This window comes from Sinocyclocheilus rhinocerous, unplaced genomic scaffold (assembly GCF_001515625.1).
Source record: "Sinocyclocheilus rhinocerous isolate Xijiao unplaced genomic scaffold, SAMN03320098_v1.1 scaffold38, whole genome shotgun sequence".
Classification (NCBI taxonomy): Eukaryota; Metazoa; Chordata; class Actinopteri; order Cypriniformes; family Cyprinidae; genus Sinocyclocheilus; species Sinocyclocheilus rhinocerous.
The window spans coordinates 659,774-678,296 of record NW_015666482.1 but is presented as its reverse complement, the minus strand read 5'-3'; the positions used below and the strand labels follow the sequence as shown (position 1 = coordinate 678,296).

General features: G+C 34.4%; 1 protein-coding gene across 1 annotated transcript in view; it reads left to right on the top strand.

Moving 5' to 3' along the window:
- LOC107732274 (synaptotagmin-7-like) overlaps positions 1 to 18,523 on the top strand; it is a 146,850-nt gene that overhangs the window by 112,586 nt on the left and 15,741 nt on the right. Inside the window, exon 5 of the mRNA XM_016543547.1 lies at positions 8,436 to 8,552. Within this exon, the coding sequence (XP_016399033.1) occupies positions 8,436 to 8,552 (117 nt within the window). The remainder of the gene's footprint in view (positions 1 to 8,435; positions 8,553 to 18,523) is intronic.

Genomic DNA, 18,523 nt, shown 5'->3' with positions numbered 1-18,523 from the left:
GGGGGAGGGGGCGGGGCCGGCTCAAGGAGCTCCAGGGGCGGCCCGGCAGGTGGCGGAGCTTCACGCTATAGGCCAGGAGGTGCCGGGGGGCAGGCCTCTTGTGGGAACCCTGGCAGCGTGGATCACATGATGGGTCAGATGAAGAAACGAGGCCTGGACGTTAAATCTTTCCTGTAAGTCGCTTCCTGTGTGGGTCTATCCTGTGCATGCCTTTTTGTCCTGTATTTGCATGTCCTAACATTATCAGTCTTGTCTAAGTACTTTACCAATTGTTTAGGACAGTGGTTCCTAACCACATTCCTGAAGCCCCCCAACACTGCACATTTTGTATCTTTCCTTTGTCTGACACACCCAGTCTCTACTAATATGCTGATGATCTGAAACAGGTGTGTTTGATTTAAGAGACATGGAAAACATGCAGTATTGGGGGGGGGGTATGGTTGGGAGCTCCTGGTTTAGGAATAGGAATAATTGGACATTTTCACCCAAAAATAAAAATTCTGACATTGGAATGACATGAAGATTAGTCAAACTCATACAACTTTCTTTCTTTAGTATAGCAGAAAAAGGAGAAGTTGATCACGCTGCTCTTTTCCATTAAATAAAGGCATACAGTGACTTGGGCCTGTAAAGCTACAAAAGTGACTAAAGAAGCAACATAACAGGGATCCACTGCTTTCCAAATCTTTTGAAGCGAAATAATGACTTTGTGTCTGGAGCAGACCAAAATATAAGTCATATCTGTTACAAAGTTTTGCCACAACTCATTTCATTTCCATTCTTGTATATTCAAATATACCATATCAAGACGCGTCTCACAGATTTCATATTGTATTCGGTCTGAAATGGTACTTAAAATTGTAGTCTGTTCTTTGTACAAAGTCATCATGTGACTATATAATGTACAAGTCGTATGGACTACTTTTATGATGCTTTTTGTCTTTTTTTAAAAGGTCAATAGTGTCCGTCCTCATTCATTTTTTATTGTAAGGAAAAGAGCAGTGGTAAATCATCATTCTCCAAAACATCTTATTTTGTATTCCACAAAAGAAATTATTAATTTTTGGGTTAACCGAAAGGTACCATTTTTGCACATTTTTATGAAAGCTCATGCATTATTTGGGAAATATTTCAGACTACACCAGTTCCCTTTCTCTGGGATGCTTCGTAAATACTAGCCCTGCTTTAGTACTGGAAATAATAGAGTTATTAAAACCACGTAAATCTCCCAGAGTTCAGCTGATAATGATCTGCGTGCCTCTTCATGTTTGTCCTCGTCTCTCTTCCTCTACACCTGTCTGTCTCCAGACCCTGTCAGACAGTCGTTCATTCTGTCACACTATATTTCTGCCCCGCAGCAGAATATCACTCCCCTCCCTCAGCGCTCTGCACTGATGTGCTGTTTTGTGACGTTCTGTTTTATATGGCTGAATATTGCCTTGTGTGCGGCCTGCCTCAGCTGGTTTAAATGTGTCACATTTTAGGACCTCAGGGGACCGCTGGAGATATGGTACCGAGACTAATATTATGTATGTGTGTCAGCACATGTGTTTGTGTTTGGGCATGCGTTTGCCTACGTATGAGTGTGTTCATGAATGTTTAATGTGCTTCTATTGTGTTTAAAGGGACAGTTCACTTCAAAATGTTTTTTATCATAATGTATGTAATTCCACAACAGTTTGTCTTAATTCTTTCTAAACACCATAAAAGTAGTCCATACAACTTGTGCACTATATTCAAAGTCTTCTAAAGTCACATTTATACTTGTATGCAAGTCCAATTTACTGATATTTACTGAATTTACACAATAGTTCTCAAATGTTGCGTTATTAAATTAAACTGTTGCACTTTCGGTTGCAAAACATGAATTACTATTACATTACAAGTTTTAAAATGCACGCATGCAAATTAGATTTTTTATATTTATTTTACATAAGCTATTTTACAGATTTTGTGTTTCATGGAAGAAAAAAAGTCATATGGGTTTTGGAATGGCATGAGAGTGAGTACTGTAAATGGCAAAATATTCATTTTTTTGGTCAGCCATCCTTTTAATATCCCTCTGTTACACTTATGTTCGGTCTTTTGTTTTCAAACAGGGTCGTTTATTCTAAGTCTGAAACATAATGCCCTAAAATAGCCATGACTTATTGAGTGAACAGGACTGCAGACTATCAGCCGACAGCACATAACAGCTTGACAGAAGCTACAGGTCTTCAATAGACGCTCTGGTTGGGTTTATATAACAGCGTTTAATGCAGTCTCTGTAAATCTCGCAGCCTGCCACTGTGTGACCTGCGGAGGAAGGGAGGGCAGGTCTCAGCTCAAATGACAAACAATTAACGTGACTGAACATCTTCTAATTTCCCAAGATTATCCACACGTGAACACACAGCAAATCGGCGTGATTGATGGATTTCATGGTTCTCAAGTGATGTAACATGGTTGAATTTGTAAGCCTGCCTCAGTTGTGCGTATGCGACATTTGGCTCGGTTGTGACGCATTTAATTGAATTATAATAGAGGCTTTCCTGAACGGGGTCGGAGCGAGAGAAGGCCTGTAATTTTCACATTTAAACAGCGATTCAGTGAAGAATAGCTAGGTGTCTTCACGCGCTGCTAGGTCAACGTCTTTTTATGACAGGTTTGAAAAAGACTTTATAGTGAAAGGCCGCTGGATATTTTATACAAATGCTATTATGGCAGTTCAACCTGTGCCACATGATATTTACACTAATTTTTCAGATGCACTTCTTGTGCTTGATATGTATTCTTCATTCTTCTATTTATCATTGTCTCGTTTTTTCCAGTTCTGTCCAGTGATTTAGTAGTTAGTGTTATTTTAGTATTATTTACAGTATATGTTGTTATAGTATTTACTCGTGTTTTAATTAGCTTTTATTTTTATATTTAATTAATTTTATGTGCTTTTGTCATTTTTTCATTTTTGTTTTTTAGTATTTCTATTTAGCTTATTTTAGAAATTTGAGTACTTCAGCTTATTTCCGTTATTTACAACATTTCTATTTTTCTTTTAGGTTGAAGTTTTTCATCTAATATTTATGTTATTTATTTCAGTTTTAATCCAATTACGGTCATCATTTACTCACTGTCATGTTGTTCCAAACCTGTATGATGTTGAAGCTGTTCTTTGGACAAAATGGACAAAAAAGTACTATAACAGTAAGTACTTTGTATAAGTTCTGAAGACTTAACACACAAGTTGTATGGACAATTTTAAATGTGCTTTTCTGCATTTTTGCAGCTTGTCTGCCTTTGGAGAAGCAATAATTTATATAATTATATAATAACGTATTGGGGAAAAAGCTGCTTACAAATCAAATTGTAACGTTTCGGTTAAGAAAGTCTGTCGGTTAGGGGTTTGTGACATTATAAAGAGTGTATTTTTTGGTGAACTATTCCATTAAATGTGTATGTTTGGATATACATTTTTGTTTCCACAGTTTGTTGTATGCGTGTTTGATTGTGTTTATACGCAGGTAGGTGTTGAGGTTGAAGTCTTCGCAACAGATTCACGTTAACCCTGAAGCATTGATTTTCTGTCCTCCGAATCATTACTCTCAAAATGGATTGTTACTCCAAGCCAGAGGAAGAAAAGAGAAAGAAATTGGGGAAATCAGAAATTGGGGAGTCAGAGTCACGGTTTAGAAACGCATACTACCATACTGCAATTACTATTGCTGCAGTTTGCAGTAGTATATGCTCTGGAGATTTTCCGTATGCATTTAATGTCGGATGACATTTGTCTTTTCATTTCTGGTATGGATAACTGGAACATTTCTATATGCAGTATGTGCATTGTTAAATGTTACAAACTGTAGTATGCTACAGGTACACGGTCATCACATGAAATGACTATGTTGCATGTTTAAATTAGCATCTGATTAATTTAGCCAGATTATTTCACTATTTTACCAGTTTTATGCCAGATTTTGGTGGTTTGATCAAATAACAGTGCAGGCCCTTAAAGTCTAAATTCACCCTTTCACAAATTAAGGCCTTAGAAAGGTCTTAAATCAAAGTATTAAATTCATCCAAGTCATGGTATTAACTGTTGCATGCATTGCTAAAAATGAAATCTTCATATTTATGTCTTGTTTTCCAGTGCGAATATATAAACATCCTTAAATTAAGATACAGTTACTTAAAAAGCAAAATGAAGATTTGAAGTCTTGTTTTCTGATAATTTGAACAAAATTAAGCAAGATTATGCATAAAACAATAACTAATATCTGTCAATAGGGTATCAAAACTGGTTTTCCATTTGAATTAAGTTGATTTCACTGAGCCCACTGGCAAAAATTTGTTTGCGTTTTATTCATAAACTCAGTTCATTTTGATCGATTTCTCAGAAAACAAGACTCCTCAAAATCAATGTATCCTGAGAAGAATCTTTAGACATTTTTAATGGAAAACAGGACTTAAAAAAGCAAAATGAAGAACATTTTAAGCAATGCACTTTTTTTTTTTGGTAGAATAAATGAAAAAGTAATTGAGATCTGTTGGATGTTGTATTTTCAGACAAAGTTGATAATAGACATTTATTATTTATAGACTATATTGTGTTCTCTTCAATTTATTCCTTATATTTTCTTTACTTGGTCTGATAAATTTTACCTGCAGAAACCCTACAATAATGACCTAGAGAAAGAGACAAAATAAGAGCCGATGATATTGTTTTAGATTCAAAATATAAAGTTAAATGCATTGTGGAGTAGAGTAGTCCTTGAGGTTTGCATACTGTGTATTTTAGCAAAAGCAGTAAATCATTTCATGCATACAGAGAATTCACAATCTGTGAACAATATGCATACTGCAAAAATAGTATGGAAGTATGCCATTCCCAAAACATCCTTGTTCCGCTTATGCTGGGAAGACTAAATATTTCATCTCCGCTGGTTAAAGGGGGATGTCATTGACACACATACATGGCCTTGGGTCTGACATAGAGACAGAGAAAAGCAGAACCAGAAAGGGAGGACGAAGAAAGAGAGGAAGGGGGAGGTGGGGTGTAATTGAGGGTTGTTGGTGTGTTATCAGTGGTCAGCGACAGTCCTGTGAACATCCCCGAACATACGCCCGTCCGGCTCTCACCGGAAAAGTGCCTTTTTTTATTGCTTTGACAATAATGATTCCTGCCTGTTGCACGCATGAGTGTGTGTCGTACGTGTGCGAGTGTGTAGTCTCACCAGCCAGGAGCTATTTTTTGCAGCCATTAAATTCAGAAAGGTAAAAATAGCTGGAGTGTGCCAAAATGGAGGGAAGCCCTGGAGAATATGAAGGAACGGATGGATTTACAGCAGGAGAGAGAAGAAAAATGGAAGATGGGGAAGTGGAGGGGGAGGGATGAAGAGTATTAAAACCACTTTAGATGGGAAGAGAAGGAAAGGAAGTGAAGAACAAGAGATCATAACATATGACAAGGTTAGGACTTGCTCAGCTGAAAATGAAAATACTTGTATTGTTCACTCACCCTCATGTCGTTCCATACCCATATGCTGTAAAAAAAAAAAAAAAAAAAATTGGGGAAAATAAAGGGAGATATTTTGAAGAATGTATACCATGGGGATGTAAAAAATCTTGCCTGAACATATTTTCATGAATAAAATATTTTATTCATAAAAATAAAATGGTTAAAATTAGTTGTTTTAAATTTTATAAACAAATGTAGGCATCACAACAACATAATATGAAAAATAGTATAATATAGAGTAGTATAACATAAAAAAATGAATACTCATTTTGACATTTGCTAAAGATTTTTTTTTTAAATTCTAATAATTAACTTAAGAAATGAAGACAAAATAATATAGAGAAGAATATAGAATATTGTAACAATATGCGGTTGGTAAACCTAATGTAAACTGTTCGTTTTAGATCAAATGGCGGCTTTCAAAAGCTGTTTAAGAGGAGTTTAATAGCAGGATATTAGAGAGAGGTTGAGCCTCAGAGATGAGGGGGTTTTGTAAGGAGAGAGAAAAATTAAGAATGTAAGGAAGAGAAGAAAGAGGGTGAGCAGTGACCCAGAACGCAGCAGCTCTGTGCTGACACCTCACACACACGGCACTCTCAAATAGAAACAATTAGTCCAGATCTCTCTAACGGCCCTCAATTAAGGCTGAAGAGAGGGAAAGAGGGATGAAAACACCAGTGAAAGAGGGAGAGAGCGAGACGGGTGCAGAGAGAAGATCCAGACAATGTGTTGAGTGAAGAGGACAGTAAATCAATGTGTGTGTGCCAGAGAATGTGAGTTTGAGTGTTTACAGGCCTGTTCACACCAAGAGCTGCTCTAAACGTGACTGGAATGACTGGAGAACTATTCACACAGAGCGCGACATAAAATGTTGTCTGATTTGAACAAATTACAACCTAACATTAAATATACAAACAAATCTGACATAAAATATTGATTGTTTAAACGCAAAACTTGCAATACCAATTTACCTTGGTTTAACACAAAATACAACCCATCTGACAAAGATTTCACTCGTTTTAGCAGAACATTCGATTTGTCTGACAATAACATCTCTTGCAACGCAAAACATAACTTACAATATCACATTTTAGCATAAAAGAAGAAAAAGACCTGTTATAGTTCGTTCCTGGTGCTAACAGGCCTTATTTGTTGAGATCAACAGGTCTCATCGGATCAACTGGCGCGTTTACGTGACACTGTTTTCAACTAAATATCTAACTTTTTATGCGTTTTGGCCATTCATTTACACGACGACGGCATTTTGGTGGCTTGAAAACGATACAGTTAGCACCTCAGTGTAAAACGTTACTTTAGTGTCATTTTCGACTGTGAAACAATGGCCCGGGCCAGTGCTGCCACCTTGTGGAACAACTGATTAGTGCAAAAACTAGTCAATGTGACCTCTGCGTACAAAGTGCGACCACTGCATGTGCGACCTCTGCATACAAAGTACAAAAATCGGATTGTGCACGTACAGTACGTGCGCACTATTCTGATGACAAAATTTGCGTCACACTCATTGTACACCAACCCTCGCGTACACAAAAAAACCGAAGTATACTTTGGCCTTAAGTGTGCATATGCAGACAATTGTGCATGAAATCTGCATATTCACTAATAAATCATGACTTACCAATACATTTTATACTAAAATCGCAGTTATAAAGATAATAACACAGATGGCCGATATAATTGTAATTACTTTCAGAACGATTTTTTCCAGCTTATGAATGGTAAAAACATTGACAACCAATCAGAATCCACCTGACATTAAAGAACAATTAAAGAACATTTATAGCGACAGACAACAAAACTGCAGCATGCTTAAGATAAACTGAACATTATTAGTGTAGACGCCATTATATTTATCGTTGTACTTATCCTTATAGGTATCATTCTTAGTGTGAACAGGCCTTAGAAAGGGATAGTTCACCCAAAAATGCTGATTCTGTCATTTCCTCACTCTCAAGTTCCAAACATAGATGCCTCATTAGCGACTGTTTCTATGGGCCGCTATACGCAAGCCGTCCGCCATATTGGAAGGGTCAAAGGTATCATTCTTAGTGTGAACAGGCCTTAGAAAGGGATAGTTCACCCAAAAATGCTGATTCTGTCATTTCCTCACTCTCAAGTTCCAAACATAGATATGTATACGTAGATGCCTCATTAGCGACTGTTTCTATGGGCCGCTATACGCAAGCCGTCCGCCATATTGGAAGGGTCAACTTAACGCCATTCACCATAATAATCAATGAATATTCAAAGATGCCTCAATCCTGCACAGCCGATGGTCTTCGAACCCTTGAGTACCATGGCCGAGAGAGCTCAATGCGCTGCAACTTAGAAATCACGTGAAAATGGACAAAAACACCAGAAAATTAGTAAAACATCTTAGTCAGTTTGACAGTGCTACAAATACTTGCAATAACCAAATACAGAAACGAGCTGCAAAAACAGAAATGCGCTGCAAACACTATTTAAATCCTGGCTGTTTTTACAACCTTCGGCTGTGCAGGATTGTGGCATCTTCGAATATTCATTGACTATTATGGTGAATGACGTCAAGTTAACTGTTGATGGCGGACTACGTGCTTGGAGCGGTCAACTGAGGCATCTATGGTTCCAAACCTGTAGGACTTTTTCTTCTGTTGAACGCAAAAGATGTTATTTTGAATAATTGCCGGTAGCCATTGGCATTCCTTGAGGATCTTGGGTTTTTAGAGAGCGTTAACATTAAAAGCGTGCATATTTGTAAATCAGCTGCTGGAAAACAGAATATGTGCAGTGCGGTCTGAGGAATGGGGCCGATATCCCAAACTCAACACTAATCATATCTGCTGCCTACTAACGGTTTCTCCTTCTTGTGTTTCCTCTCGCTCTCAACTCTTACTTTCTGCACTTTACTGCTCTCTCTTTGTGTGTCATTTTCTTGGTGAAGGGAAGGAAAAATGGTGGTTCTCTCTCTCGCGATTGGATTGGCCGAACAGGACGACTTTGCCAATCTGCCAGACCTACAGGAAGTACCGCCCAGTCAAGAAACCCCCCCTGACAAGAGGTATCTGTCAGAGTGTGTGCATGTGTGTATTGAGAGGTGTATTATATATGTTTGACCAACCCACTGCAAGCGGTTGAGCACCCGCCAGAGAGCACGGCATTATGGGTAATACCCATCATAGCGTGGATTTGCTACCAGCTCGGGGCAGCAGTTAACAGACACAGCGGTGCGTTGTATTCTCGCCTGCTCTCTCTTTCAAGTCGTAATGAGAACCAGTAGTTTCTCTCAAGCTCAGTTCCAAAACGCTAGTGAGCCATCATGCTATCGACTGCCAACATGGGCAGCCAAATCTCATAAGAGAGTTATTTGTAGTGCACTTCATAGGCAGCAGCTCTGCATGGCAGGTGAACCTCACAAAAGAGCTCTACTCATGAGAACTGACTCTTATTTGACTGCGGTAAAGTTTAACATTAGCAAACATTAACTATTTCATTGATTCTTTTATTCTTTTGTTTGATGAAAGCATGCTACTACAAGCTAACAGCACAATACTCAGCATAAAAAACATAGTACAGACACGTTCGGAGTAAAAAAATTTAACTTGTATTTCAATGATTAGCAAACTACAGGAAAAATGGCACTTTCAATTGATTTTATCATAGCAAGGTTAGTATGTTGTCATGTTTACATTGTGCTACTCTAATAAGCCTTAAAAGTATGTTATACATACAAAAAATAGTCAGTAAAATAGTGAATCTTTTAGTTAGATTGAACTATTGTATCAGTTATTTCCAGTATCGATGCTCTATTTACAAGAATACTAAAATTGATTCTGTAAGAGTTTGATGATAAAATGCTACTAAGCTATCAATGCAATACTCAAATTAGCATAAAAATACATAGTACGGCTAAGTTTTGAATAAAATGGTGCATTTTAAACATATATTGCAGTAGTTTGATAGTGTTGCTAAACAGCGATACTCATGAGATCTACAGGAGAAATTACACTTTCAGTTGATTTTATTATAAGATGACGTTAGCATGTTGTTGTGTTTACATTAGTATTCTCTAATAAGCCTTAAAATATGTTTCTCATACAAATGAGTGAAATAGTTCAATCTAACTAAAAAGATTGACTATTTCATCAATTATTTTCAGTATTGACACAAAAACAGCTCCGTTTACAAGAATACTAAAATTGATTAATGATACTAAAAGAGTTAATGATAGCATGCTGCTAAGCTAACAACTCAATATTCAAATTAACATAAAAATACATATACGGACAAGTTCTGAATAAAATGGCGGCATTTTTAACTATTTATATTCCAATAGTTTGATGTTAGCATGTGACTAAATAATAATAATAATAATAATAATAATAATAATAATAATAATAATAATAATAATAATAATAATAATAATAATAATAATAATAATAATAATAATAATAATAATAATAATAATAATAATAATAATAATAATAATAATAATACGCAGGAGAACTACAGGAGAAACGGCACTTTCAGTTGATTTTATTATAGCATGACGTTAGCATGTTGTCATTTTACTTTTTTTGTTTTGTTTTATTGCGATACTCTTAATACGCCTTAAAAATATGTTGCACATACAAATGAGTAAAATAGTCTGTTTTTATTTGAGCAAATCATTTTTAATGATACTTTTAGTATTGATGCAAAACGCTCAATTTACTACAACAAAGTTTGATGATAACATGCTAATGGATTAATACTCAAATTAGCATAAAGATACATAGTACAGATTGATTTTGTGTACTTTAGTATAGTTTTTGCTGTTTATATTCAATATTTTCAATACGTAATTACATATCGTTGCCATCCACCATCTTAAAGTATTCACTCAAGTGCTTGTCACACTGTTTTCTTCGTGAAGGATGCAATGCTGCCTTAGATTTGTATCTAAACGAGGTTTCTTGCGGCTGTGTTATTTTCCACCTACCTTGTGGAACAGGGAACGCACCGGATGAATGATGTCTAAGTAGGCGTCTCGCTAAGTTTTGGAAGAGCGCTTCAGAATGGCTGATACTAAGTAAATGAACAAGCTGTACGTTCGGCTGTATGTCACTAATAAGTGCTGAGCTCATTAATCATGCTAATGAGCCTCACCTGAGGCTAACGGCTGTTTGAACGCCATTGGTGGCTGTGTGGGCCAGAGCTCAGCCAATGAGGTGTGAGATACAGTGACTTCCTTCACGCTGAGATGTGAACTGTTGTGATCTTGACTGCACGACGTGCACGTCTTGCGCGTGCCTTGTTTATTTCTGTTTTTGGCATTTTTATCCCTATTTGTTCTTCTTTCATCCTCTGACTTTACTGTCAGATCCTTTTATCTCTGCTCTCCTCGAACACGTCTCCCAAGTTCACTGTTTTTCTCTGGTCTTTTATGCTCTAGGTGTCTCATTAGTTTGGCTTTTCCCGCTCTGACGTATGTTTCTGAATGGAAACTACTGTGCAGTATGCAGCCTAAGTTGCATGTGAAACAGTGTGCATTATGAACCGATAAATATTTCAAATAGATTGCTGCATTGTCACATGACCTCACTGAATTCAATAAATTATTATTTACATAAATACGTACAGTATATATGCAAATTGTTTTTACATTTTTTACTTTAAATGTACTTGTAATTATAAATTAATGGTAAAAAACAGTTAACAAAATAACCATATTTACATTTAATATTTTGATAGGTATGTGCAAATAGATATGTATTAAAAACCAAAAGCAGAATATATATATATATATATAATACAATTATATAAAATAAAAAATAAAATATAAGTATTTATAATAAAAATATAATATATTTATAATTGTATAAAAAAAATATACATATAAGAATAAATTAACAAACATTAAATTTATTAACATTAAACATACATACATTTAATATAGTATAAGTACACATTTAAATATATAATAATAAGTATATATGTAAATAATTCATTTTTTGTTACATAATCTTTATTTCTATATGTTATAATTAATAGAATTAATTATTATAATTAATAATATTTTATATATGAAATATGTATTATATTATATATCTTTATTTTTATATATTATAAATATGTATTATAATATATGAAAACATTTTTGTTAAAGTTTACATATAACGTAAATAAAAAACATATGACAAAATAAATGTAAATATGGGTATTTTGTAAACTGGATCATTCAATATCAATATTCAGTATCAATTTCAATATTTTGTCTCAAGTTATGATTAAAAGTAAACTAAAAATCAGAATTGGTCAATTTAAGGAATTTTTAAGCGACATTAACCTGTGATTCTCTTTTTTGATTGTTTTTTTATCAGATTTTGAAAATGTAAAGCATTTTTTTTTTTTGCACAAAGTTTAAAATAATTGGATTAAAAATAATTAATAAATCTAATTTACAAATAACCATATTTACATGTATTATTTTAAATATTGTATTAATATTTCAAAAATAAGTATATGCAAATAAATGTGTATAAAAAATATACATCTAAATGGTTATTTTTAAAATCTGATTAATTTTTAATTCAATTTAGTTTTTTTGTTTTTTTTTCAAATTCTGATAAAAAATAAATTAAAAAGGGTTGATGTTGATGTGTGTGTGTGTGTGTGTGTGTGTGTGAGTGTATGTGTGTGTGCACCTTTGGTGAATTGCTCTGCGAGGGTTTTATATTATTTCGATTCATGCCTGTCACTTACATAAACATTCATTTATTAAAAAGCATTGCTCTCTAGATAACACACAGCACACAGTCTGCCTACACCTCTCCAGGGAAATCCTCTCTGGCTAACCAGCGATCATCGCACAATGCTTTTGCGCTGGATAATGGCAGTGAGTCACAGGCTGAATTAGTTTTTGATCATTTAGAGGGCCGACGAGTGATCGCAGCTAAATTATAGAACGCAGTCGTGAGTGTCTCTCTCTGTGTGCCTCACAAACAGCCGCTGTATGGCGTTATCGGTGTGATTTAGTGTGTTTGGTGGCGTGCCAGTGAGAGGAGGGAACTGACGCCGCGGTCCAGGCTAATTTACAGGCCTCTGACTGAAGTGGCGTAAGTCTCCTGAGACCGGCGCTGACACACACTCGGATGCCTCTTTAAACGCCAAGAAAAACATTAGGGGTCTCCCTGATCACCATTAATATTATACAGACTGATGCAGGACTTCATTATGATGGAAACACCTGTAGTTCCTGTGCTGCTAGCGCCTCCTCTGGTGAAGCCAAGTATTGTTGCTCTCAACTTAACAAAATACAATACACAGTACTGAGTACTGAGGAGAATATATATATATATTAGTGCTGTCAAACGATTAATCGCATACAAAATAAAAGTTTTTTTTTGCATAATATATGTGTGTGTGTCCATGTATATATTTAAGAAAAATATGTTAAGTTTATACATTTAAAATACTAATATATAATATCAATTATATGAATATAAATATATACATGGAAATATTTTCAATATATATACTGTATGTGTGTGTATTTATATATACATAATAAATATACACAGTATACACACATATACTGTATGTGTGTGTGTGTGTTTTAAATAATATATGTATTATCAATTATTAAAATAATTTAATATATATTTAATTATGTATATATATATATTAAATATGTATTTGAATACATATGAACAGTTATAATATATTAAGATATTACAATAAAACACATATTTGTATATATATTTAAAATATAAATTATTTTTATTAATAATATTATTAAGAATGATTAATTATATAAGTATGTTTTTATGTATTTTTAATTATTAAATTGATTATATATGTTAATATATAACTTCTTAATATTTTTTACATGCACCTTAATACATTATATTATATTATATCTAAAAATGAATAATATGTTTTGTAAAGTTTTACATATATACATACACACGTGTGTGTGTGTGTGTGTGTGTGTGTGTATATTACAATGGAATATACTATATATACACACAGAATATTTACAAATTAATATTTTATCTCTGTTTTCATTCAAGTATGTAAATTATGCTGTTTTTTTTTTAAATATTAGTTGTATATTAGTTATATTTAGTGTTTTGTAAATTTAAGGTTAATGCTCATACCCTAACTAATATAATCATTGTTTATGTGCTTGACAAATAATACTTTAATTTATAATGTTCATTGCAGCAGCTGTGTTTTGTTGATATCTTGTAGTGTAGCTAACTAGCTGCTCAAAATAGTAGCTTTAACAGTCAGCAGTGTAACTAGTAGTTTGTATAAAGCAGCTTCCAGCACCGCTGTACCGTTTGGTGAACTTTCTCTTGAAACCCCACTTGACTCGTTCAATATTTCTCAGATGTTCCGGGTGGCTTATTTGGTCTTTCTCTCTCTTTATCGCCTCAAACACGTTTTTTATTTTCTCTCGTTCCCTGGTTAATTAGGGCTGGAGTAAAACTCAGCGCTCGCCAAACACACACACAAGCAATTAACTCAGCCAGGAAGAGCTAGCAGACTAATAAGGAGAAGACACAGAGTGAAAGAGAGAGAGAGAGTGTGTCTGAATGGACAAGCCTTCTAGCTGTTGGCACATTCTTCTGGCCCATTTGCGGCTGCTCTGGAGGCTTGTGATTACCCAGAATGCCCAGTGCATGAGAATCAAACAGCAAGCGCTCGGCACTGGAGTAGCAACATAGCTGCGCTCAAATATTAAAGCAGCGGCAGATATAATGTGGAAAGCAAATGATCTCGGAGACGGAGATAATGTATTCACACACACGCAGGCTTTGAAGTGCGATCTGACGCTTGTATCTGTATGAAGTGCTTGAATCAGCATGAGCCAGATTACAGCTGCTGGATCACTGAGACCCTGGAATGAATCTCACGATGCCCAGGTCATAATTTACTCCAGCATCAAAACAACACAAATAAAATATTATTAGGGCTGTGAATTTAGTGTATTATTTAGTCAATTAATTGAAAAAATATCAAAATATATATTATTTAAAAATAAGAAATATATGTTTTTAATTACTTACTTGAAAGAGTATCTATTAAAAGTTGGTTTATTTGCTACAAATTATATATTTTGGTGGCTTTTCACAATGAATAAGTGCTGTTTATTAAAAATTAATAATTACATTTTAAATCAATTATCAGTCCTAGAAAAATATATTTTGCATACAAATTACAACTGTTAATTGCTTACATTATTTTCATGAAAGTTATTGGTGAAACGAAAACTAATGGCTGGTTTCCTGAACATAAAATATAGTACCGGTATATTTTTGAAAATATTTATTTATTTATTTAGCCATCTATCCGTCCATCCAGGAAATTTGTATTTTGCATAAAGAACATGAAGCATATTTTTAAGACTTTATATTATTTTCATGACAATTAAAGGTGAAGTAAAATAGAATATTTTATTTTGTACTTTTTTAAATGACCCTAATTTATTACAACATACTATCTTTATTTATTTATATACTTTTTTCTTTGCATAAAGAAAATGAAGCATATTTTAAAGAATGTTTATTTTTGAAGTGAAGTGAAAACTAATGACTGGTTTCAAATAGGGTTCCTTTATTTATTTATTTAAATGACTTTTTAAAATTCAATACAACATGCTGTCTATCTATCTATCTATCTATCTATCTATCTACAGTGGGTACGGAAAGTATTCAGACCCCCTTAAATTTTTCACTCTTTGTTATATTGCAGCCATTTGCTAAAATCATTTAAGTTAATTTTTTTTCCTCATTAATCCATCCATCCATCCATCCATCCATCCATCCATCCATCCATCCATCCATCCATCCATCCATCCATCCATCCATCCATCCATCCATCCATCCATCCATCCATCCATCCATCCATCCATAATCTATCTATCTATCTATCTGTCTATCTATCTATCCATCCATCCATCCATCCATCTATCTCTCCATCCATCATCTCTCCATCTATCCATCCATCCATCCATCCATCATCTATCTATCTATCTATCTATCTATCCAATCTATCATCCATCCATCCATCCATCCATCCATCATCTATCCATCTATCTATCCATCATCCATCATCTCTCCATCATCTATCTTTCTATCCATCCATCCATCCATCATCTATCCATCTATCTTTCTATCCATCCATCCATCCATCATCTATCCATCTATCTATCTATCCATCCATCATCTCTCCATCATCTATCTATCTATCCATCTATCCATCCATCCATCTATCTATCTATCTATCTATCTATCTATCTATCCATCCATCCAACAATTAAAGGTGAAGTAAAGACGAACAAATCAAACAGGTTTTCTGAGCACACAAGTGGATTGATTGATTGATTCATGACCATAATTTCAATTCAGTACAACATATTATCTTTATTTGCTCATTTAAATGAACTTAAATTAAATTCAGTACAACAAATACTATTTTAATACATTAGATTTGCAAATAGCAATAAATAAATAATATTACTTAATATAGCAGTGATTATTTTTCACATTACAGTGTGCTACTGAGAAATGGAGTTAAACATGCTTAATTATCATAAAAACATATCTTAATACAGACAATAATAATGGTCTTAAAACATACTTTATTTTCCTCAAGTACAATATAATTTCTTATTCAGTTGAGTTGATGGTGGGCTGAAGTGTGACCCAGACGTGTTCCTGACAGGTTTCGTGTCATTCGCTCATGAGACAGCGATTCATATTTCTCTGCTGTTGATTTCGCTGTTGATTCAAGCGTGTGGGACCTTTCTAGCGAGGCTTTGCTGTGGATCGGGGCTGAAGCTCCCACTGCGATCATGGCATTTCGATTGAATGGATTTAAAAGCACACACACAGACACACACAGAGTATAAATGCTGTGAGACTCTCGACTGTGTGGTATCAGAGAGAGGATCTTTCTGTTGTAAACCCAGCCGGAGGCTCCGTTAGTTTGAGTCTATGAATGAAACTCGTTGTGTGTTGTTCTACTGTACACGCTGTAGACATTTACACTATTCACAGTGGAATACTAGTGTACTGCATACTGTGCAATATATACTGTATGCTGCCTAATGATGACATGTATTTTGAAATTTGCACATCATAGTATATACATACCATTCAAAAGAATGGGGTCAGTAAGATTTTTTTTCTTATGCTTTCGAAAGAAGTCTCTTCTGTTCACCAAGGCTGCATTTATTTGGTCAAAAATACAGTAAAAACAGTGAAATATTATTACAATTTGAAACAACTGTGTTCTATGTGAGTATATTTTAAAATGTCAATTATTCCTGTGATTCAAAGATGAATTTCAGCATCATTACTCCAGTCTTGTCACATGATCCTTCAGAAACCATGCTGATTTAGAGCTCGAGAAACATTTATGGTTATTATCAATGTCGAAAACAGGTGTGATGCTTCATATTTTTGTGGAAACCGTGATACGTTAGTTTTTTTCAGGATTCTTTGATGAATAGAAAGTTCAAAAGAACAGTGTTTATTTGAAATAGAAATATTTTGTAACATTATAAATGTCTTTACTGTCACTTTTGATCAGTTTCAATTAATCAATGCATCCTTGATGAATAAAATTAAAATGAAATCTTACTGAAACCATAGTTATTATAGTTAACTAAAACGTGTTACTTAAAATAAAATAAGCATTAACTGAAACAAAATAAAGTTACTTCTTATTGCAACAAGTTAATAAGGAAAGAATGTTCATTTTTACTGTGTTTAAAACTGAAATAAATATTAATAAAAAACTATAGACATTTAAAAAAACTTTTAAAAAACAGCTAAATTAACAATTTAGCAAATATTAAAATGAAAATGCAAGATATGTATGAAAAAGTAATTCAAACTATTAATAAAACAAAAAAGTATATATATATAAGTTCTACTGTATCTTTCAACACCTGCTGATGTTCATTCATGTTTATTTCACTCTATAACTAGTATTAAAGTGGACGAGACTTGTGCTCCACACTGCCATTTGAACTGAAGCACATTAAAGAGCTTCAGAACAGCATTTATTGGTCACATTTTTGAAAGCTGAGACTTTGTTTCTTATCAGAAATGACAAAGCACAGAGCTCTTTGTGAATATTGGATGGGAGAGTCGCATGACAAATAATGTTTGGTGAAGGGAAATCAGTGGGCCTAGCTTGAACTACAGCTGATCCAAACTATATGATTGCTCGATCAGTTCTAAGTTATGTATGTATGCTGCATACTGCAATGTTAGTATGCGTAGTATAGTAGTATGTTGTTTAGAACACATCCCTACACACACACACACTGCTGTGCTGCATGTTGTTCATGTTCTCAGTGGGTGTGATCTGGATTATAGTATCAGCAGGAATTAAAACCCCAGTGACAAAAGCTTGTTTCTTTATTGACTGTGTTCAAACTTACACACTCATGGCCTTAAACACACACTCAGCGTGTGGGCGGCTTGTGTTAGACACGTCTAGTGTTGAGCAGATAACGGGACGCTGTGGTTTGTTGCTGTGAATACACATATTGTTGCGGCCATGCATTTGCATAAAAATGCATATCATTTGAATGATTATATAATGAGGTTATTTATGCAACTCAGTCGCAACCCACACACAACAATTCTGCGTTTGAATGTCGTTTACAGGCTTAGACTTAGCAGCATATATTCGATTTGTACAAATGTTTGTACAAAGCTTTTTGCACCAAACGCAGTTTTTCAAGACTATTTTAACAATTAAACTATTTTACAATTAAACAGGCTGGTTTTGCTGCTGTACCTTTAAGACATCTGTGCACATGATCTCTGTTGTGATTGACTGAATTCTTTTCATGTGAAACGAGAAGCTTTGCTTACTTCAAGTTTGTAAGTTTTAATGTGTGTGTGTTTTTAATTATGTAAATATTTTAGGTATAAAGTTATGTATTTACATTAGTAATTTAGCAGACACTTTTTTGAAGATAGACAGACAGACAGACAGAAATGTGTGTGTGTATATATATATATA